This window comes from Pan troglodytes, chromosome 23, assembly GCF_028858775.2.
Source record: "Pan troglodytes isolate AG18354 chromosome 23, NHGRI_mPanTro3-v2.0_pri, whole genome shotgun sequence".
Taxonomy (NCBI): Eukaryota; Metazoa; Chordata; class Mammalia; order Primates; family Hominidae; genus Pan; species Pan troglodytes.
In genome coordinates this window covers 45,099,811-45,123,210 of record NC_086016.1, presented here as the reverse complement: position 1 = coordinate 45,123,210, position 23,400 = coordinate 45,099,811, and the positions used below count along the sequence as shown (strand labels likewise).

Genomic DNA, 23,400 nt, shown 5'->3' with positions numbered 1-23,400 from the left:
AAGGGGTGAGAGAAATCAGCTGGGCATGGCAGTGCGCACCTGTAATCCCAGCTACTTGAGAGGCTGAGGCAGGAGAATCGCTTGAACCTGGGAGGCGGAGGTTGCAGTGAGCTGAGATCACACCACTGCACTCCAGCCTGGGTGACAGAGCGAGACTCCATTGTGAAAAAAAAGTGTTCTCCATGGAACAACATTCTGTCCAGATCAGGGCTCAGCCTGTCTTTGCTGAGCACATCCTGGCCTGGCCTGCTGCCTTTACATTTCACTCACAAGCCCGCCCACCTCTGGCCAACAAGAGTGGTCTCCAGCCAAGCACGGTGGCTCACACATGCAATTGCAGCACTTTGGGAGGCTGAGGCGGGTGGATTACCTGAAGTCAGGAGTTCAAGACCAGCCTGGCCAACATGGTGAAACTCCATCTCTACTAAAAATACAAAAATTGGCCAGGCATGGTGGCTCAGGCCTGCAGCCCCAGCACTTTGGGAGGCCGAGGTGGGCGGATCACCTGAGGCCAGGAGTCAAGACCAGCCTGGCCAACATGGCGAAACCCACCTCTACTAAACACAAAATTAGCCAGGCTTGGTGGCACATGCCTGTAATCCCAGCTACTCAGGAGGCTGAGGCAGGAGAATCACTTGAACCAGGAGGTGGAGGTTGCAGTGATCCAAGATCAAGCCACTGGACTCCAACCTGGGCAACCATCACAAAATTCCCATCTCAAAATAAAAATACAAACATTAGCTGGGCGTGATGGTGCATGCCTGTAGTCTCAGCTACTCGGAAGGCTGTCAGGAGAATCGCTTGAACCCACGAGGCAGAGGTTGCAGTGAGCCAAGATCGCGCCAGTGCACTCCAGCCCGGCCGACTCCATCTCAAAAACAACAAAAAAAAACGGTGTGTGAAGTCAGGCCTCAAAGCTGCAAAGGGCTGTGTGCAGTGGTGTGTGTGCCTGCAGACCCAGCTATTTGGGAGGCTGAGGTGGGAGGACTGCTTGAGCCCAGGAGTTGGTGGCCGACCTGGGCAACACAGGAAAGCCAAGTCTCTTAATTAAAAAAAAAAAAAAAAAAAAAAAAGGCTGCAAAGGGCCAGACCTTGGGGAGAGAAGACATAAGGAGGAAGGAAAGCCTATTGGGGGTCCCCTTTGGTTTGGAGGCCAGGATGGAGGGAGGAGTGAGCAGGATGCAGGGTCTGCCCAGCCAGCCTGGGAGGTATGAACAGCTGCATCTCCCAGCTCTGGGGATGAGGGGGGTTGGGGGCTGGAGAATGGTGGCCGGCCCAGCCCAGCTTTGACATTTGGGGTGGAGGGCAGACACAGAGCCGATGTCTTGGGAGGGAGGCCTGGTGGGGTCTACAAATGGCACGAGGCCAAGGCCCAGGGCAGGTACCAAGCCTACAAAGGTACAAAGCAGGGTCCTGGCCCTCCTGCCCCTGGTGCCCCTTGTCCTGCTCCCCAATCCCCACCACACCTCTCCCTGTGAGTGAAGCCATGGCTGCATCCCTGTGGTGGGGAGTCTGTGCAGGGAGAGGCAGGCATCCCCTAAAGAGGAACTGAAAGCCCAAAGGAAATAACCCCCAACAGTGGATTTTAGGCCACAGACCGGGACAAGGGAGAAGGCAAACCGTCGGGCCAAACCAAGGCAGCATTTGCGGTCCCCTTTTGCAGGGAAGGATCTGATTAGGAGCACACAGGCCCTGCCCTCCCCACCAACACAGTGTGCCTCCCTGGGGTGAGAGGAAGCCCGTGCTGGTGCTGCCAACCCCCCAGAGAGGACCAGAGACTGCTGGAAACCAACATTTTATTGAGCACTCCTGCTCCTCGGAATCTATTCCAGTAGATTCTTTGCCGAGGGCATCACATATCACACAGGGGTGTGACCAGCACTCCCCCTGCTACCTGCCGTGTGGGCAGGGGCAGGAGTGAATGGCTCTTCCTGGGCACAGGCCACAGTTAACCGGTGACAATTTCAGAGCCATAGGAATTCATCTTTTAGAAAAAACGAAAACTGGAATAAAAAAAAGACAAAAAACCTGAGTATAAAACCTCAGCAGTGTTCCAGCACTATCTCGGGGTTTAAATATAAAAAGGCATCATGAGAAAACAGTTAAAAAGATAACAGCAGCAGGCCGCCACCTCCAGGGCAGTGGTCATGGGGGTGGGGCCAGCCCCGCCCTGAGCCGCCGGGGCCTCACTTGAGCAGCAGGTGCAGGCCCCCGCTGAGCAGCGGCAGCAGCAGCGCCAGCAGCAGCAGCAGCGCCAGCAGCACCTGTTCGCGGGACACCTGCGGGAGCAAAGCAGAGGAGTCAGGCTCGGGGCAGGCCCCAGCAATGGGGCCAGACGGGTGACAGCGGAGTGCCAAGGGGAAGCCCAGGAGGGTGGGGACTGGGAAGGAGCTCGAGGGGACCAGAGAAGGAAGGAGTTCAGGAGAGGGGGAAAGTGGCCCTGAGGACGTGGCCAGAGAGGCCAGCGTGGCCTGGGCCTGCCAGTCTGCGGGACACAGGCAAAGACACCCGGTGGACACAGGTGAGGGCAGTCAGCTGCCCTTGTGGTGGGCGGTGCCAAGTGGACACCATGGGACCAGGCTACCAGGAAGGCTGCTCAGGGAGGCCCCTGCCCTGGCCAGGAGACGGGAGTCCTGCCTGCCAGGTGAAGGCTCTCGGACCAGAGGGAGACCCAGGACCATGCACTGGTTTGTGCACTCACAACCAGGCATCTCAAACCCAAAAGCCCATGGGATCAGGCAGATGTGGACACAGGTGACACAGAAGATGATACGGAGTGGTGGGGACTGTGGCGCCCCAAGGAGCGGCTCTGACAGCCCCCACTGGCCGCAGCGCAAGTCAGGGTCAGGGATCTCAAGGCTCTTACCCAGGACCCGGGGTTCGGGGATCTCCAGAACCTCATTATGTTCTCCTTAAGTGTGGTGAAACCGTCCATGAAACTTCTAAGAACATCCCTGATGTCCTCAGTCTGGTCGTAGATGAAAGCCAGACCCAGGCTATAGACAAAGAGGATGGGGGGCCAAAGCCATTACTGCAGGAACAGGTAGGGGCAGCCTGTACTTAGATGATACCATCACAGCTGTGGGGAGCAGGGGCCTGTGCCCTCCCACCCCACAGCCACCCGGGGCCCTTTCCGTGGGCGCCTCCACCTGCAGGGGCCGCGTGGTATGGACTGTTTGTGGTCAAATTTCAAATTCATTCCAACTTCCTGCTTCCTCCACCAGCCAGCCGCCCGCCAGCCCACCGGGTGTTTGGCCCTGTCTTCCAGAGCTGGCCACGTGGAAAATAAACCCCCATTCTACAGGGCCCTCACAAGCCACTGCCCACTCTGTTCCCCCACCGGAGACTAGCTGAGAGGCCCAGCCCCCAGGATCTAGGATCCGAGCTCACGTAGCACCCCCTCTTAAGACCACGGTGGAAATGTACCATCTGGGCTCAATGAGGACGGCGAGAGAGAAAAGGGCCCAGGACTGCCAGGGACAGGTGGCAGGGGGCGAGTGCCAGGAGCTGGGGGCTCCCAGGAGAGGTGCGGGAAGCAGCCAAGGGTTTCAGTACAGCCCCAGAGTGTCAAGGCACATCCCCCACAGAGCTTCCTCAGGGCCCAGCTCTGTGCTGTGTTCAGGGCCTCCACCCACCGCCCAGGGCCCCTCCCCAGGTGTAGAGGCATAGGGCATAGGCCGGCTACCTGTGCATGGCCACGTCGGAGAGCTGGGCCAGGCGTGGGGCCCTGAGGCTCACGTCCATCTCGTCCCCGATGCAGGCCAGCCGCAGGGCCAACGCGTCACTGCAGGGAGCACACACAGGAGTCAGGGGTGTGGCTGTGCCGTGGAGGCCACATGCACCTGGACCCACCCAGCCAACGGATTGTGTGCAGCTGGGAGTGGCCCAGAGGAGAAGAGATGGTGTCAGATTCGGGGTAGGCAGTGAGTGGGCCTCCCTGTATCCCTCCTCCGGCTCCCACTTGGATTCAGAGATACCCATGAGGTCCCATCCGTGGGTGGCCCCAGAGGTGCAAGCTATTTCAAAAAGAATCCTGGGGCAGGCCCACCTGTGGGCTTTGGTGGAAACGGTGGATAAGGGGAACGGGCAGGTCTGGGGGTGGTGAGCCCCCGGATGGCTGAGGCTGACCAAGGGGAATGGACAGGTCTGGGGGTGCTGAGTCCCCCGGATGGCTGAGCCCCCTTGAGCCCCCTTCCCACAGGGGTTGCAGCTTACCTTCCTTTGTGGGAGGTGAGGGGGCTCTAAGACCTGTGTCCTGGTCCCAATCCTGAAACCAGCCCTGCTGGCACCACCCCTCTCAGAATGGGGGGACTAAGAAGCCCCTAGTGGGCCCCCCACTAAACCACATCCTTGATCCTACACCCCACCCGCATTCACTCCCACACAAAGACTAAGACACTCCCCACCCTCCCAGCTTGCTGGTCTGGGCCTCTACCAGGGACCTGTGTGCATTCCATCCCAGTGACTACACCGGGGGAACTCCCAGGGAAGTGGGACTCCTAGGGGCCCTGAGCTGAGGCCGGCCCTGGGCCCTGGCCCCACCCACCTGACCTGCCAATGCCCTGGGCCTACACTCCCTACTTGGAGGGGATGCGGGTGGGAGGGGTACAGGTGTGGGCTGGCAATCAGGGTTGGGGGCTGTGGTCCTACCTTCTGTTACCCAGGGAAACCTCAGGAAAATACTGCCCCAGGCTTCATGTCCTCCAACCTTGTCCATTAATGGACAGGTGCCCCCAGTTCTAAAATCCTTAATGACTAAAAATCCTGAGGCTGAAAAAAAAAATCCTGAGCAGAAAAGAATCCTGTGGAACATGGAGCTGGTCCCTGGCCTGTGGGAGGTGCCACATCAGAGCCAGGATTCCCCAGCAGAAAGCAACAGCCCAGGTCAGGCCTGACCATTCTCTTCCAGGCTCAGGGTAGAAACTACTGAGGTCAGCTGCTCCTGGGCCTTCACGTTCCTCATCTGTACCAAGGGAAGAATGAAAGTGCCAGTCCTGGCCGGGCGTGGTGGCTCACGCCTGTAATCCCAGCACTTTTTGGGAGGCCGAGGCAGGCAGATCACGAGGTCAGGAGATCAAGACCATCCTGGCTAACATGATGAAACCCTGTCTCTACTGAAAATACAAAAAATTAGCCAGGTGTGGTGGCAGGCGCCTGTAGTCCCAGCTACTCAGGAGGCTGAGGCAGGAGAATGGCGTAAACCAGGGAGGTGGAGCTTGTGGTGAGCAGAGATCATGCCACTGTACTCCAGCCTGGGCGACACAGTGAGACTCCGTCTCAAAAAAAAAAAAAAAAAAAAAGCCGGGCATGCTGGTGCACGCCTGCACTCCCAGCTACTCAGGAGGCTGAGGCAGGAAAATCACTTGAACCCGGGAGGTGGAGGTTGCAGTGAGCCAAGATCATGCCACTGCACTCCAGCCTGGGTGACAGAGACTCTGTCTCAAAAAAAAAAAAAAGTGCAGGTCCTTCCTGCCGCTGGGATGGCCGGGTGTGCCTGGACATCTGGGTATGCTGCCGTGTGCTGGACATAGCTGGGAGCAGCTGGCAGAGTGCAAGGGTCAGGTCCAACTGGACCTTGGCCCCTGAAACCCCAGGCAAATCCTGCTGCCTCCAGGGTCCTTGTCAGTCCAAGGAAGATCCCTTCTTCATGCCTCAGTGATTCTTTGAAGCCGGGACCAGGAACTGCATGGCCTCCTCAGGCTCTTCCATAGGTTCTGGTTTTCTTTCTTTTTTTTTCTTTCTTTTCTCTTTCTCTTTTTTTGTGAAACGGAGTCTTACTCTGTTACCCAGGCTGGAGTGCAGTGGTGCGATCTCAGGGCTCACTGCAACCTCCACCTCCCGGGTTCAAGTGATTTTCCTGCCTCAGCCTCCTGAGTAGCTGGGACTACCAGCGCCCATCCCCCTGCCCCCGGCCCCATACCTGGGTAATATTTGTATTTTTAGTAGAGATTGGGTTTCACCATGTTGGCCAGGCTAGTCTCGAACTCCCAACCTCAGGTGATCCGCCCACCTCAGCCTCCCAAAGTGCTGGGATTACAGGCGTGAGCCACGGCGCCCGGCCCGGTTCTGGTTTTCTAAAATGAGAGCCGTCAGAGGCAGTTGAACCAGAGCGACTCCATCTTGATTAGGGGCTGGGTAACAAAAGGCTGAGACCTACTGGGTTGCATTCCCAGGAGGCTAGGAATTCTAAGTCACAGGATGAGATAGGACATCAGCATAAGATACAGGTTACAAAGACCCTGCTGATAAAACAGGATTCGGCAAAGACACCAGCCAAAGCCCACCAAAGCCAAGATGGGCACAAAAGTGACCTCCAGTCATCCTCACTATTCATTGTGCACCAACTATATTAGCATGTTGGAGTCACTCCCACCAGTGCCACGACAGTTTACAAATGCCACGGAAACGTCAGGAAGTTGCCCTATATTGTCTAAAAGGAGGAGGAATTCTCAGTTCCGGGAACTGCCCACCCCTTACCCGGACACTCATGAATAATCCACCCCTTGTTTAGCATGTAATCAGGAAATAACTATAAGTATATTCAGTTGAGCAGCCCATGCCGCTGCTCTGCCTATAGAGTAGGTTTTCTTTTTTTGAGATGGAGTCTCGCTCTGTTGCCCAGGCTGGAGTGCATTTTTGCAACCTTGGCTCACTGCAACCTCTGCCTCCTGCGTTCAAGAGATTCTCCTGCCTCAGCCTCCCGACTAGCTGGGACTACGGACATGTGCCACCAGGCCCAGCTGCTTTTTGTATTTTTAGTAGAGACAGGGTTTTGCCATGTTGGCCAGGCTGGTCTCGAGCTCCTGACCTCAAGTGATCCGCCTGCCTCAGCCTCCCTAAGTGCTGGGATTACAGGCGCGAGCCACTGCGTGTGGCCCAAATTCTTTCTTGCTTGAGATCTAAGAACCCTCTCTTGGGATCTGGATTGGGTCCCCTTTCTGGCAACAGAGCCACCTCCTTCAAGAGGCCCTGATGTCCTCAGCAGGTCGCTAAGGGCCTATCTAGCTCCCTGAGGCCCAGACACTGTGCCATTTTGACAGCCAGTGGCCCCAGGTCCATCTTGAGACTGTGAACATGCTGGCTGTCCAGGGGTCTGTGAGCTGGTATCAGGGGAGGGTGGGGCAGCAAAGTGAAGCCGCTCCCAGGGCAGAAGCCTCCATGCCCACATCCGAGAAATCTTCCTCTCAGAGGCCCTGCCTGGGAGGCATCTGCAGGCGCTCCCCCACTCACGGAAGGTCTGCTCATCCAGCCCACCCCTGAAGTCACTATCAGGCAGGGGGTAGGGCAGGCCATGGGGACCTACCTGCCCTCCATGCACTCCAAAGAATCGAAGTCCTCCATAGGGTCCAGGTCCTCTTCAGAGTCAGTCACGCCAAGAACCTCCATGGTCGGGGGTTCCAGGAGCTGCTCATACAGGAGGGTCTCCATCAAGATGTCTCTGGAGAGGGGTCTTACTTCAGACATTTCTCCTCTGGGGCAAAAAGACAGCATATGACTGGACCCCTAAGAACTGAGCAGTCTGGGGGCTCTCTCACAGGATGACCCCCAGATTGTATAGCCCTACTCACCAGCTCTTTTGATCCGCTAAAGCCGTCAATATCCCCCAACCCCAGCTCCCACAGGCATGAATCCTGCTACATGCTGGCTGTGTGCCTCTGGGCAAGTCGCCTAGCATCTCTGTTCTTGGAAGGGAGGCACTTGAAGATGATTCATAAGGGCCCTTTCTTTCTTTCTTTGTTTTTGGATACTGAGTCTTGCTTTGTCACCCAGGCTGGAGGGCAATGGCACAATCTTGGCTCACTGCAACCTCTGCCTCCTGGGTTCAAGCAATTCTCCTGCCTCAGCCTCCCGAGTAGCTGGGACTACAGGCATGAGCTATGCCTGGCTAATTATTTTGTATTTTTAGTAAAGACGGGGGTTTCATCATGTTGGCCAGGCTGGTCTTGAACTCCTGATCTCAAAGTGATCCACCCCACCTCGGCCTCCCAAAGTGCTGGGATGACAGACATGAGCCACCACGCCCAGCCTTTTTCTTCTTTGTGAAACAAAATCGGAGTATAAATAAATATTAGAAGTTCTCCTCGGACACCAGCCCTCAAGAACCTGTCAAAGCAGAAAACCCAGGCACCTGCTGTCAGCACAGGGGACAGAGGCCAGGCTGCAGGGCGATTCCTCTGTACCACTTAACAGAAGGCTACACCTGTTCTTTGGTGTCTGCTGTTTCTCTTGAGAAGAAAGGCAGAGAGGCAGCATGAGAAAAACGTATCACAATCCCCATTCCCAGAGAGACCATCGCTAATTCTTCTAGTGTTTTTCCTAAACACGTGTGCGCATCACACATCCTTCTTCACAAATGGGATCACCCTATACAGTGTCTTACAGCCTTCTTTACTGGCAGATGCTATTTACCTCTCCGATATCCATTCCACCTGGCTCCTTGCTGATAGAACCCCAATTTTCTTCGGGGTGGCCCTGCATCCTCATTCATCTAAGCCAACCATGGCCCTCCTCTCCCTCAGCTTCCCAGCATCCCTTGCAGCTGGTGACAACCGTGTAACCCAGTTCTGGTCAATGAGGGCTCAGAGGCTGGAGGCAGGGGTTGGATGCCAGGGAGTAGACACAGCCAGGGCAGCTCCTTCAAAGATGGAGCTGCAGTGGCTGACCAAGAAGAGCAGAGCGGGGAGGCAGAGAGCGGCCAGGCCTGAGGGTGTCACTGAGCTGTCTCCTCCAACTGTGTGTAAGAAAAATGAACCCAAATGTGTCCTCATCACCATTCACTGAGTTTCCTCTTCTTTGCCACCAAAGGCCTTCCTAACTATGATCATTGCGAATCCCATGCCAATAAATGTTTCATCATGATGGCAGAGAAGGGTTCTGCGACCTGATTCACCATCATGTACCCCACATTTACCCCACAGGGTACCAAACAGCCTTAGATGCAGATGACGATAATGACGATGACTGTGGCACGGAAATCTAATGGCCTAGTTCAAAGCCCGGCTCTGGTAGTTAGCAGCAGTGTGTCAATTTCTTCATCTGTGAAATGGGTTTCATGGTCTGAGAGCCCCGCCCTGGGCTATTGGGAAGACGAAATAAGGAACTCCTTCATGTACTTTGAACAGGGCCTGGCACGCTGGGAGGAAGTTGGCACTAACCATTACCTTTGTGCTTCAACTCATTATTTTCTTACCATAATGCCCTGGGTGTTCTTAATTTTTAATTCCCCATGCCTGCTGACAGGACACTCCGCCCTCCCACCATCTCACTGAACTGTTTGTTCACACAGGACACTGAGGCTTAGAGAAGTTCATGACTAAGCCAAGAAGGGACAGAGCTCCAAGTCTCCCTGACCCCCAGGAGAGAGAAAACTGACGGCAGGCAGGACTCACAGGGCCGCCCTCCCACAGGCCTAGGCACAAGTGTGTGCTCACGACTTGCTTTCAGCATTCAAGGGAGATGGATGGGCCGGGGGCGGTGGCTCACGCCTGTAATCCCAGCGCTTTGGGAGGCTGAGACGGGCGGATCACCTGAGGTCAGGAGTTTGAGACCAGCCTGGCCAACATGGTAAAACCCCGCCTCTAATAAAAATACAAAATGAGCCAGGCGTGGTGACATACGCCTGTAATCCCAGCTTGAACCTGGGAGGCAGAGCTAGATTCTGACTCAAAAAGAAAAAATAAGATTTCCCAGATGAGATGTTTTACATTGTATAGACGGCCAGCAGTGTGTGTGTTAAGCTGGCATTAGAAGAACTGTGTCCAGAACTTACAGCTGCCTTGGGTGTCTATGCAAATGGCATTTCCCTAGGAAAGCAGCTCCAGCCCTTGTTTGCTTTTCCCCCCTTTCCCTTCCCCTCGAAAAGGCAGTCTCCTGCTTTGTGCTCCTGGAGACCCCAGTACCTCCACGCCCCGCAAAGCCAGAGCAACAGTGGATCCTCAGCTCACTGTGAGCTGAGCTGTGAGCTGCACCGAGCCTCGCCTTGACCCACTGTCCCCACAGCCCCCTTACCCAGCAGGCATTCCGAGAATCCTTAGGCGCCAGATAGGAAGAAGGCCCCAGCCACCAGAGTGGGCTACGCTGTCCAGGGTCTGCAGCAGAGTGCAGGTCAGGCCCACCTGAGGAGTCAGTCACCCACGCTCTGCCTGCAAGACCCTTTCAAGCTCCCCACCCTGCCAACCTCCCCATCTGAGTAGACCCAGGACCACGTCTCACCTCAGGTTGACACCCTAGCCCAACCCTTCCTGCGCCAGCCTCAGTTTCCCCATCTATTGTGTTTTTGTTGGTGGTAGTGTTTGTTCGTTTGTTTGTTTGTTTTTGAGACAGTCTCACTCTATTGCCCAGGCTGGAGTGCAGTGGTGTGATCTCAGCTCAGGTGCAACCTCCGCCTCCCAGGTTCAAGTGATTCTCCTGCCTCAGACTCCCAGGTAGCTGGGATTACAGGCACATGCCACCACACCCGGCTAATTTTTGTATTTTTAGTAGAGTCGGGGTTTTACCATGTTGGCCAGGCTGGTCTCAACTCCTGATCTCAAGTGATCCGCCCGCCTCAGCCTCCCAAAGTACTGGGATTGCAGCACTTCGGATTAATTTATTAAATACCCATTACCCTCTACCACAAAGAAGGGACCTAATCTGAACCTTTAACCATCTGGCCTCTGGGCCCAGGCCCTCAGATTGACTTGATATGAATGGCAAAGATCCCATCACCAACTGGGCCTAGGCTGGCCTTAGGGCCCAGATCTGCATGGGAAAAGTGTGGAGCCAGGGAGTGGAAGGTGGGGAGCCTGCCCAGGAGGGTCCTTGCAGCAGCGACCTCCTGCTCTGGTCTCTCCTGGCCACCCCACCAGCCCAAGGGAGGCCCAGTCCTGTCAGATCCTACCTGGCACCAGCTCTGAATGCCTTACTGGTCTCCAGCCTTCAGTGGAGCTCTCTCCAACCTAATCTCAAGGTAGCAGCCTCAACCCTGACCCTGTCACTGCTCTGTTTGGCTCCCTAGACCTGGCCTGGTGCAGTGCGACTCATGCCTGTAATCCCAGCACTTTGAGAGGTGGAGGCAGGTGGATCACCTGAGCTTAGGAGTTTGAGAGTAGCCTGGCTAACATGGTGAAACGCCATCTCCACTAAAAATACAAAAATTAACCAGGTGTGGTGGCGCTCGCCTGTAATCCCAGCTACTTGGGAGGCTGAGGCAGGAGAATCACTTGAATCCAGGAGGCAGAATATGCAGTGAGCCGAGACCGCGCCATTGCACTCCAACCTGGGTGACAGAGCAAGACTTGTCTCAAAAAAAAAGTGGGGGGTTGTGCCACATCCACTAACAGGCCCTCCCCCTGTGGCGCTGCCACCCCAATCTTGGTTCCCGCTCTAACCACACTCAAGTATGCTTTCCATGGATGGTGCCTGGTCCTGCCATGCCTCCAAAGTCTTCAAATGTGCAGAGCTCACCAGCCAACCTCAGACCGGCCCATGCCTATGCCTATTGGTCCTTTTTTAAAAATTAAATTTTATTATTATTTTTTTCACAGACAGGGTCTCACCCTTTTGCCCAGGCTGGAGTGCAGTGGCCTGATCATGGCTCACTACAGCCTCAAACTCCTGGGCTCAGGTAATCATCCCACCTCAGCCTCCAGGGTAACTCGACAGGCATGTACCACTGCACCTGGCTCATTTTTATAGAATTGCTGTAGAGATAGGGTCTTGCTTTGTTGCCCAGGCTTGTCTCGGAACTCCTGGCTTCAACTCCCGCCTGGGCCTCCCAAAGTACTGAGAGGATGGGTATGAGGCTGGCCTATTCAGGCATCACCTTCTTGGACCCTCAGAGTCTGCTTGGGGGCCTCCTGGGGGTCCTGCAGCCCCTGTCTCTGCTCCCCTCTGGCTCCAGCTGACCATTGCACTCCAGGCTGGGCTACGGGGCAGACTCCATATCAGAAAAAAAAAAATTAGAATGGAGATACTAGTAACACCTATTGCACAGGACTGTTGTGGGGATGAAATGATCCGGCACAGAGTAAACCGCTAAGAGAGGAGCTGCTGCTCTTATCAGTTTCTGGTTGTCAGCCCAAGGCCTGGCATAGAGCAGACATATGTTTGTTGACTGAAGACATGAAGGCAACCTATTCCCAGAGGACCCACTGTGAGGTCACTGCAGCTGCAGATCCAGGAAACTGGACTGGTTTTTATTATCTTTTTTTTTCCAGCAAACTTGCAAATGAGTAGTTGAAACCCTTCTTTGGTGAAGGAAGACACACCTAGCCATGTGTCCCCACCCAGGCTACAGCCCGCACTTAGCCTCCTACACACTCACCAGTGGAAACCCCAGGCGCCAGTCAGAAGCCCTATTTTACCCTAAGAGGTTAGGATGCAAATCTAGTATGTGCAGAAAAGAGTGCCACACCCACGGCCTTGAGGGCACCTGCAGGGCTCCGAGTGGGAGGGAGGGCAGGTTCTGGACACAGCAGCCTACATTTGGTGAACAGCTCTGCACTCGACAGCTCGCCTATGGCTCATCTGGAAGATGGGGAAACGCCATCTACCTCCCAAGCCCCTCCCAGGTTGCCCAGAAGCACAAGCAAATAGAGATGTGTTCTGCTCAGCCTTCAGCAGGTGTTCAAGGGCCGAGGCTGCAGGAGTGTCAGAGCGGGGTTGGGGGCAGAGGTGGATGGGGCTGGACCTGAGGATGAGGTCGAACTCCTGGTAGGGACCCTCAGACTCTCATGACCTCACCCAGTCCTGTCAAAGCCAAGCAGGTGGGATCTGACACTTCCTGTTTCACAGGCAGGCAAACCGAGAGGGTCAGGGGCCACGCTGGGGTCACAGGGAGGGCCAGCTGAGTGGGCCCAGCTAGAAAACCCTGGTCCAGTCTTCCACGTGCCACCCTCCCAGTCACAGCCTGGCCCTGGACCATGAGGGTGGGGTGACGCAAAGCCCTTGGAGCACACACAACTCCAGTGCAACCCAGCAGGAAACACCCTGAGCCTGCAGCCAGGCTGGACCTCAGTTCCACCCCCTGCTCGGCCCCTGCTGTGTGAGGCAGAACAACCAGCTCATCTCTGAGCCTTGCAGAAACAGCTGGGCCTCCAGGGCTGCTGAGAGGATGAAAACATACACTACTGCCCATTTTCCACCGCCTAGCAGGGGCTCCATAAAAGCTGGCTAACACAATCAACAGCCTTAGAAGAGAGGAGACCAGAGGCCACTCACAGCTCAGGATGCCACAGTGGACTGAACATGTTGCTGCCTTTCTGGAGGGTAGTGTGACAGTCAGCATCCACCAGTCACACAGGCACATGACCTTTGATTTCTAGGGATGCATCCCACACACACCCCTGCATGGACCTGGTAGCCCTGAAAAATTGAAGCCATAGATCACAGGCACTGCTGTGCTGTCATCACAGCCCTTCGGGAGGCCGAGGTGGGCACGTCGCACGAGCCCAGTTCAAGACCAGCCTGGGCAATACGACGAGACCCCCTCTCTAAAAATAAATTAACAATAAAATTTTTAAAAAATATATGAAATGGGCCAGCCGCGGTGGCTTACACCTGTAATCCCAGCACTTTGGGAGGCCAAGGTGGGCAGATCACGAGGTCAGGAGTTCAAGACCAGCCTGACTAACATGGTAAAACTCCGTCTCTACCCCGTTTCAAAAAAAATTAGCCAGGTGTGGTGGTGCGCGCCTGTAATCCAGCTACTCGGGCGGCTGAGGCAGGAGAATCGCTTGAACCTGGGAGGAGGAGTTTGCAGTGAGCCGAGATCACACCATTACACTCCAGCCTGGGCGACAAGAGCGAAAAACTCCATCTCAAAAAAAAAAATATGGGCCGGGCACGGTGGCTCACGCCTGTAATCCCAGCACTTTGGGAGGTTGAGGCATGCAGATCACAAGGTCAGGAGATGGAGAGCATCCTGGCTAACACAGTGAAACCCTGTCTCTACTAAAAATACAAAAAAAATTAGCTGGGCGTGGTGGCGGGCGCCTGTAGTCCCAGCTACTCGGGAGGCTGAGGCAGGAGAATGGCTTGAACCCTGGAGGCAGAGCTTTCAGTAAGCCGAGATCGTGCCACCACACTCCAGTCTGGGTGACAGAGCGAGACTGTCTCAAAAAAAAAAAAAGAAAAAGAAAAAAAAAATCCGTAGTATGTATCTTGTTTCCTCAAGTTTCAAGAAAAAAAAAAGACAGCTCACTTTTTTCTCTTTAAACACTGATGTGTAGCTAGTAACTTGGATAAAAAGGTGCCACCCTACAAAATGTGCTCAGCGTGTTCTGATTCCAGGATGGGCTTGGCTGCCTGGGCTGGGCCTGGGAGACCTCCGTCCGTCACAGTGGAAACTGAAGCCAGGTGCCAGTGCCGCATCCGGCTTCAAGATCTAGAATCAGAGCCTTTGAAATGGAAAAGGGGCATCTGAAACGGCACCCCCACCTGCGGCTTTCAGAGCTAAGGCTCCAGAATGAAGGGGTCACCTGGCTAGTGACAAGATGGGAGTCACCCTGAGCTGCAGCTCCCCCCAAGATTCCCCTGTGAGAGGCCCAATATGGAGTATTACTATTTTGAGACAGGGTCTCTCTGTCACCCAGGCTGGAGTACAGTGGCATGAACATGGCTCACTGTAGTCTCCGCCTCCCTGGGCTCAGGTGATCTTTCCACCTCAACTTCCCAAGTACCTGGGACTACAGGTGCACGCCACCACACGTGGCTAATTTTATATTTTTAGTAAAGACGGGGTTTCACCAGGCCGGGCACGGTGGCTTACGCCTGTAATCCCAGCACTTTGGGAGGCCGAGGCGGGCGGATCACGAGGTCAGGAGATCGAAACCATCCTGGCTAACATGGTGAAACCCCGTCTCTACTAAAAATACAAAAATTAGCTGGCCGTGGTGGTGGGCGCCTGTAATCCCAGCTACTCGGGAGGCTGAGGCAGGAGAATCACTTGAACCTGGGAGGCAGAGGTTGTAGTGAGCCGAGATTATGCCATTACACTCCAGCCTGGGTGACAAGAACAAAACTGTCTCAAAAAAAAAAAAAAATGCATTTAATACATGTAACCTACCCAACGTCACAGCTTAGCCTTTTGGAGGCTCCCAGCACTTTAAGAGGACAAGGCGAAAGGATCACTTGAACCCAGGGGGTTGAGGCTGCAGTGAGCTGTGACTGCGCCACTGCACTCCAGCCTGGGCGACAGAGTGAGACCCTGTATCAATAAGTTAGGGGAGGAGATTTTATTCTATGTCCTTTCCTGTTCGAACACCTATAAAAATAATCCTAACCGTAGAGGAAGTCTAACAGACTAATAATTCTCTTGACTGATTTTGAAATGACCCCAAAAAGGGGAAGCCTGTGCCTTTTTATCACCATGAAGGAAGCAGAGAATGCCAAGCCACCACCTGGGCCTACAGTTGTTAAGTTTCAAAAGTTCATATTTAAAACAAGTTCTGGGCCGGGGCGCGGTGGCTCCCTCCTGTAATCCCAGCACTTTGGGAGGTCAAGGCAGATGGATCAACTAAGGTCAGGAGTTCAAGACCCCCCTGGTCAACATGGTGAAACAGTGTCTCTACTAAAAATACAAAAATTAGCAAGGCGTGGTGGCGCACGCCTGTAATCCCAGCTACTAGGGAGGCTGAGGAAGGAGAATCACTTGAACCCAGGAGGTGGAGGTTGCAGTGAGCCGAGATCACGCCACTGCACTCCAGCCCGCGCGACGGGAGTAAGGCTCCATCTCAAAAAAAAAAATAAAACAAGTTCTGAAATGCTGAGGCTGAAGAATATGAAGACTGCTCACCCTGGCCCCGACCCTGAGGCTTGAGAGGCAGGTACGGCCCCTGGGCTCCGCTTCAGTGTTTGGGTCTCCCCTATGAACTTGCACCCCAGCCCTTTCACACCCCAGCTCCTCCTTTACATCCTCCCTCTGTTACCAACATCCCCCAGGCAGGCACGGGGGACTCACTGCTTCCTTGGGGCTCAGGCACAAGTCACTTCCTCCCCACCCTCCCCAGGACAGAATTAAATGCTCCTCATCTGTGTTGTCCCAGCACCTTGGGTAAACAGACCTGGATTGGGCACTCAGCCCATCAAGGTCTCGTTAAATGTTTACCTGTGTGTCTGCCCCAGCCAGCCGGGAACCTGCATGGCCCCAGAACAGAGCAGGGACCCGGTGAAAGCCGGTGAGAGGATGCAGACAGCCTGAGAGCTCACTGCAAAATCCTGAGAATGAGGGAAGGGGTTACTCTGGTGCTGGGCTCACGATGGCAGGCTGTTCCTGGCTGGGAGACCCTGGACTGGACAGTATCACCTTCTGTTAAAGGGCAGGAGGGAAAGCCCCGTGGGCAGATGTAGCCCTGAGAAGGAGGTGAAATGCTGCATGCATGGTATGCAGTAAGTGCCCACTAAGAGGCAGCTCTCATTCTGTGAGCCTGTTGCTCTGCGAGGCGCACACCCGTGCTGACCACCTCACGGTCCGAGCTCGGATTTATCTTCATGATGCGCCATTGTCTGCACAGGGAATTTCAGCTCCTCCTGGAATCAGGTAGCTCTCTTTGCCCTCACATGAAAGGGAGCCTCTAATCTCCAAGATACTGTCACACACAATAAATGTCATCTCTTGGCCAGGCACGGTGGCTCGCACCTGTAATCCCAGCACTTTGGGAGGCTGAGGCGGGCGGATCACAAGGTCAAGAGTTCAAGACCAACCTGGCCAACGTGGTGAAACCCCATCTCTATTAAAAATACAAAAATTAGCCTGGTGTGGTGGCACGCGCCTGTAATCTCAGCTACTCGGGAGGCTGAGGCAGGAGAATCACCTGAACCCGGGAGGCAGAGGTTGCAGTGAGCTGAGATCACGCCACTGCACTCCAGCCTGGGCAACAGAGCAAGACTCCATCTCGGGGAGGGGGAGGTCAAGAATACTTGATCTTAAATATCCAAAATGACAGGGACCCTCACTCAAATAAACAAGTGAGCTTTTCTCTCTTTGCTGCATGGCTTTTCAGTCTGGCTAACTGGGTGCCAAGTTCTGTCCCACCCCCAGAAAAACAGGTTTACCATGCAGTGCCTGGCGAGGCCCAGTGGTGTTTTGTATTGTCACATCCTAATATTGACACTAGGAAAATCAGCTGCCCTGTGTGCCCGCCCCTCTCCTGCCTGCCTCGGGGCCAACAAGGAACTTAGGGGCCAGGGACTGATTTGCTCACATTCTATGTTTCTCCCAGGGCCCAGCCCCAACCAACCAGTGGCAGGACAAAGGGAGGCTAGGAAGTGGCCACATGTGTCCAGTTCAGACACACTGCTGGCTTCCTGGTGACCACCAACAGTAAGACTGGTGCGGAGACTTCCTCCATACGGCTCAAACTGTTCTGAGCACAGAGGGTAGTCAAAATCTCATGGGATCCGCTAAGTCTGCAGCAGGGGAAGCAAAAAGCCATTAATTGTCTACACATTTAATAGGTTCACTAAAAACAGGATGCTTTCCAGGGAGAGGGGAAAATACCACCAGCAGTGGTGTCAGCTTCAAGACTCACTGGCCAATCAAGCCCTTCCTCAATTACATCCTTCCGTTGAGACGGGATCAGAAATGGGGGGGGAAAGAAAGTACACTGTTATGAGTAGTCTCTGGTTTATTTGCAGCTCTGTGACACAAGACGTAATTTTTTTTTTTTTTTTTGAGATGGAGTCTCATGTTAGCCCAGGCTGAGTGCAGTGGCACCATCTCTGCTCACTGCAATCTCCGCCTCCTCGGTTCAAGCAATTCTCCCGCCTTGGCCTCCCAAAGTGCTGGGATTACAGGCAAGTCAAATGTGTAAGAATCTTGAGCTGGGTGAGGTGGCTCACGCCTGTATTCCCAGCCATTGCACTCCAGCCTGGGCAACAAGAGCAAAACTCCATCTCAAAAAAAAAAAAAGAAAAAAAACTTACAATAACTAACATGTATGCAGCCTCTCTATCCAGCCATAGAGTACCCAAGCTGTAACAGACACTGGGGATCTGCCATTTGATGCTTTTTTAAATTTTCTTTTGACAGAGAGTCTCCCTATGTGGCCCAGGCTGGAGTGCTATGGTGTGATCTCCGCTCAGTGCAACCTCTGCCTCCCAGATTCAAGCAGTTCTCCTGCCTCAGCCTCCCAAGTAGCTGGGATTACAGACACACGCCACCACGACCGGCTAATTTTTGCATTTTTAAAAGAGACTGGTTTTGCCATGTTGGCCAGGCTAGTCTCACAACTCCTGACCTCAGGTGATCCATCTCCCTCGGCTTCCCAAAGTGCTAGGATTACAAATGTGAACCACCATGCCCAGCCTAATGCTCCTTTTTTTGAGACAGGGTCTCACTCTGTCTCCCAGGCTAGAGTGCAGTGGCATGATCAGGGTTCACTGCAGCCTCAACCCCTCCAAGCTCAGGTAGGCCTCTGAACTCAGCCTCCTGGGTAGCTAGGACCAGAGGCACATGCCACCATGCCCAGTTAATTTTTTGTATTTTTGGTAGAGACAGGGTTTTACCAAGACTAGACCCAGTCTAGTCTTCTGAGCTCAAGCAATCCTCCTGCCTCAGCCTCCCAAAGTGCTAGGATTACAGGCGCGAGTCAAATGTGTGAGAATCTTAGTCTTAACATCCTTAAGACAATTAAAAAAAAAAAAAGGGCCAGGCATAGGGGCTCACGTCTGTAATCCCAGCACCTTGGGAGGCTGAGGCAGGAGTATTTAAACACTCAAGCCGGGCGGGGTGGGTCACACCTGTAATCCCAGCACTTTGGGAGGCTGAGGCGGGTGGATCGCCTGAGGTCAGGAGTTCGAGACTAGCTTGGCCAACATGGTGAAACCCCATCTCTACTAAAAATACAAAAAATTAGCTGGGCGTCGTGGTGGGCACCTGTAATCCCAGCTACTAGGAGGCTGAGGCAGGAGAACCGTTGGAACCCAGGAGGCAGAGGTTGCAGTTAGCCGAGACGGCGCCATTGCACTCCAGCCTGGGCAACAAGAGCGAAGCTCTGTTTCAAAAAAAAACAAAAAGAAACAAAAAAACACCCAGACTGTGCCATTCCTGAGAACTTATTCCAAAGGCGTGCCCAAATTAAGTAGAAATCGGGGTGAGTCTTAACTCCAGGGAGGCTACTAACTTGAGAGGGGCTTTCACCTGGCCAGAAACCTCAGGGATACATTTTGCAGAGTGAACAGAACAAACTGAGGTTCAGAGAGATGGAGTAGCCCTTCCGAGGCCACAGGGCTGGAGAGTGGAAAGAGGTTTTGGCTTGGGTTCCATAAAGGGCCCTTGGCTTCTAGCTAGACAACCCTGGCATTTCTGTGCCTCCTGGGACTGAAATCTCTGTTTCTCCACCTGGAAGATGAGGCCTCCTGCTCCCACGGGCAGACAGATGTTAAGAACTTCCCGGCGCTAGTGCCCAGCAGACTGCGCTCCTCCTAATGCGGGGACATGAGGCTGACACCAACCCCCCCTGGGAAGCTCGGGCTCCCAGACCACAGTAAACACTGCGTTAAAACAGCAACAAAAATGTTACAATAGTAAGAGCTACAACAATAACGTCAACAACCACGTCCTACCCCACGAGTGGCTCATTCTAGCAAAACTGACAATGAAGGGCTTGAAAGCGATCGCATTTAGGAGGCCAGAGCCCAGACGACGACCAGCTCCGAACCCCACAAGCCTTGTCGTGACCGCGCCCCGCAGGCGGGGGGCCCCCTCGCGGGTCACCCGCAGGGGCGCACCTCCAATTTACCAAACAAGGTCGCATGCCCCAGCCGGGCTCTAGTCCCCGCCCAGTCTGGGGCGCACCTGTGCAGGGCGCGTGGGCAAGCGAGGGCGGGCGGCTGCGCGCCGCTCCGTGTGCACGTTCCTGTTCCGGACTTTCTGGGCGTCCCGTTACGAAGCCTTTCCTCGGCCCTTCCTCAGGTGCGCAGCGCCTCCGGGAGCCGGTCCCGGCGGCACCGGGCACGACGCCATCTTCCCTCTTTTAAGGGCACCGGGGCTGTGCGGCCGCGGCCGTGGGCTGGCGTTGCCGCGCTACGCTCTGGCCAGGTCCGCACGACCCCAGAGTTCGGAGCCGGGTGCCCGGAAACCGCACTGGAGGACTGTGCGGCGGCGATGGGGCGTCCAGCCGTCGCGGCGAGACGCAGAGGGACCACCCCATTGCACAGGCGCGGAGACTGAGGCCCGCAGGGGCCGCGCCTGGCACGATCGTCCGTCGGGGACCTGGACCTCCGGACAGAGAGGGTACGTTTCGGAGCCGGAGTCCCGAGACGTCGCCCCGCCAGCGACTTGCTGGAGCGGTAAAACCTGGGCACGGGTCCCCACACTTCCAGCCGCTCGGCACCCGGGCCGCGGCCTGGGCGCTAACCGCCGGGCTCGAGCTGGGCGGAGCAGCGGGCGGCAGCAGGGTGGGGGGCACTCACCTGGCGGCGGCGATGCTGGCAGCGTCTGTAAGCCACCCGGGAGGTTTCGTGTCTGCGGCCCGGCTGCCGGCGCGGGACCTAATAGGCCCGGGCGCCCCGCCCCTCCCGCCCCGCCCGGGTCCCGCCCCTCCCCGGGAGCGGCCTCTCGCACCCCGAGCGCGGAATCCCGGACTGGGGTCTGAATGGCATTGGCAACAGAACCGCTACAAGTGCAGCCCGTTGGCTTGTTTACAGCCTCTCTGCCCCCTGCTGTTCTGCAAGCTTGTTTTGTCCCGTGAGTCGCTGTTTCCCCTGCGCCCAGCACGGGCGTGCACTCAGGGGTTTCCATCAATATCGGGGGGATCGATCCATTGACAGAATCTGGCCCTTTACACGGATGGCCTCCGTTCGAGCTCAAAGTACTCCTCGGTGCTTTTTTTCACGATCATTTTACCCACGTGGAAACCGAGGCTCCAAGAGGGCGAAATGACTTAAATGACAGCGTGAAGCCAGCGTTCAAAGACGTGTGCTCCTTAGGCTGGCAGCTTTGGGATTTGGGTGTTTTTAAGCCTATTTCACAAATATGAAAACCGAGGTTCACATTTGGTTAGCAGCAGCATCCAGTGATCCATACCCGAAGCCAGGGGGCTGCCCCTCCACTGCCGCCCGTCCGCAGCCTTCCAGCTGCATGACACACCCACTGCCTTCCCCCTCCCATCGGGGCTCCGGGTCCGCGAGAGGCGGGCGGGACTGGGAGGGATTGGGGGCAGGGGGCTCACGTGCAGACCTGGTGAGACGGACCCCACAGCCCCTGGCGGGGCGAACAGAGAAATCAGAAAGGTTCCAGGCGGGGTGGGCGGGTGGGCAGCCTGCTACGCGGGGATGGGTAGGACCTAACTCCAGCCCTGGGGTATATTGGGGGTGGGAGAAGGCAGAGCGCTCCTGGAATAACAAAGTAACAATTGTCCTGGGCACAGCAAAGCTTGTTTACTTCTTTCTGTCTTGATCCCCTCAGAGATTAGGGGAGGGGCAGGGACAGGGGTTCCCCTCCCCCAGCTCTGTCGTTTGCTACCTGTTGGGTACCCTCACTCTGTTCTTCCCACCTCTAGGGTAATTACTTCCCCCTCAATGTTCTCATCTGTGAAATGGACAACAGCACCTACCAAGAGCTGGGCTGTTGGGAGGAACAGAGGAGGTAAAGCGTGATAAAGTCTTCAGAGCCCCTCCCGCCTTCCGGGCTCTGGACCTTCTTTGCTTTTGAGGGTTTTTTTTGTTTTTGTTTTTTTGAGACAGAGTCTAGCCCTGTTGCCCAGGCTGGAGTGCAGTGGCACAATCTTGGCTCACTGCAACGTCTGTCTCCCAGGTTGAAGCAATCCTCCCGCCTCAGCCCCCCTAGTAGCTGGATTACAGGCGTGTGCCACCATGCCCGGCTAGTTTTTGTATTTTTAGTAGAGATGGGGTTTTGCCATATTGGCCAGGCTGGTCTTGAACTCCTGACACCAGGTGATCCACCAGCCTCGGCCTCCCAAAGTGCTGGGATTACAGGCGTGAGCCACCACTCCCGGCCCTGTAGTCTTTTCTTCTAGGGCCTCCAAACTACATCAACCCCTACAAAACAGCTCGCCCTGACTGTGGCTAACAGCCACAGAGTGCCTTACAGTCAGGAGTAGGGAACCCTTCATAATGGGGGCTTCCCTCTGAATGCATTTTGCAGATGAAAAAATTGAGACTCAGGGAGGTAAAGCAATGACACGGGGTCTCATGGGTCCGAAAGACCTGATATGTGTGAGATGCTTGCAGAGGGGTCTTAAGGCTGGAGGCACAGTGCCAGGCATGTAGGAGATGTTCAGTAAACATTAGCAGAAAAGATGGAGAAAGAAGGACCGTTTGGGGACACTGGATGATTCAAGGGCAGAGTGGGTGAAAATACAGTACTTATTTACTTTGCAAAATCCCAAGACAATATGCTGATCAAAAGGAGGAAGAGATGGCTGGGCATGGTGGCTCACGCCTATAACCCCAGCACTTTGGGAGGCCAAGGCAGGTGGATCACCTGAGGTCAGGTGTTTGAGACCAGCCTGGCCAACATGACGAAACTCCATCTCTACTAAAAAATAAAAAACTAGGCCAGGCGCGGTGGCTTGCGCCTGTAATCTCAGCACTTTGGGAGGACAAGGCAGGCGGCTCATCTGAGGTCAGGAGTTTGAGACCAGCCTGACCAACATGGAGAAACCCCGTCTCTACTAAAAATACAAAATTAGCTGGGCGGGGTGGCACATGCCTGTAATCCCAGCTACTTGAGAAGGTTGAGGCAGGAGAATTAGGGAGGCAGAGGTTGCAGTGAGCTGAGACCATGCCATTATACTCCAGCCTGGGCAACAAGAGTGAAACTCTGTCTCAAAAAAAAAAAAAAAAAAAGTAGCGGGTGTGATGGCACTCACCTGTAGTCCCAGCTACTTGGGAGGCTGAGGCAGAGAATTGCTTGAACCTGGGAGGCGGAGATTGCAGTGAGCCAAGATCATGCCACTGCACTCCAGCCTGGGCAACACAGCAAGATTCTTCTGTCTAAAAAAAAAAAAAAAGCTCACGAAGGAAACTGTCTTGGAGATGCATGATTGCATGATCTATTGAATGAAATGGCATGCTGTGTAAATCACTGTGTCCATTAGAATCCTATATTCTTTAAAAATCCATGTATGGCTGGGCAAGGTGGCAGGTGCCTGTAATCCCAGCACTTTGGGAGGCCGAGGCAGGCAGATCACAAGGTCAGGAGATCGAGACCATCCTGGCTAACACAGTGAAACCCCATCTCTACTAAAAATACAAAAAAATTTAGCTGGGTGTGGTGGTGGACGCCTGTAGTCCCAGCTGCTCAGGGGGCTGAGGCAGGAGAATGGCGTGAACCCGGGAGGCGGAGCTTGCAGTGAGCCGAGATTGTGCCACTGCACTCCAGCCTGGGCAACACAGCGAGACTCCGTCTCAAGAAAGAAAAAAAAATCCATGTATGAAAGTCTGGAAGGAAATATA

At 54.7% G+C, this 23,400-nt stretch overlaps 1 protein-coding gene across 2 annotated transcripts; it reads right to left on the bottom strand.

The window, feature by feature from the left end:
- Positions 1-1,779: 1,779 nt before the first annotated feature.
- On the bottom strand, positions 1,780-20,471 carry BIK (BCL2 interacting killer). Of its 2 annotated transcripts, XM_525617.7 has the most exons (5): positions 20,395-20,471; positions 7,304-7,471; positions 3,686-3,784; positions 2,867-2,996; positions 1,780-2,279 (listed from the first exon to the last, which is right to left on the bottom strand). In XM_525617.7, the coding sequence occupies exons 2-5, from the start codon at positions 7,462-7,464 to the stop codon at positions 2,187-2,189; spliced, it is 483 nt and encodes a 160-aa protein (XP_525617.3). In that variant the 5' UTR covers positions 7,465-7,471; positions 20,395-20,471; the 3' UTR covers positions 1,780-2,186. The 2 variants fall into 2 exon arrangements, with proteins under 2 accessions (XP_525617.3, XP_009436814.1); XM_009438539.4 differs by lacking the exon at positions 1,780-2,279 and having other exon boundaries at positions 2,612-2,996.
- Between the last annotated feature and the right edge of the window lie 2,929 nt (positions 20,472-23,400).

Excerpts from the sequence above, each read along its gene's own strand:
- BIK (XM_009438539.4), bottom strand. The coding sequence starts at position 7,464 with ATGTCTGAAGTAAGACCCCTCTCCAGAGACATCTTGATGGAGACCCTC. Across the intron at positions 3,785-7,303 it reads TTGGAGTGCATGGAGGGCAG|TGACGCGTTGGCCCTGCGGC; the intron begins GTAGGTCCCCAT and ends TGCTCCCTGCAG. Across the intron at positions 2,997-3,685 it reads TCCGACGTGGCCATGCACAG|CCTGGGTCTGGCTTTCATCT; the intron begins GTAGCCGGCCTA and ends CTTTGTCTATAG.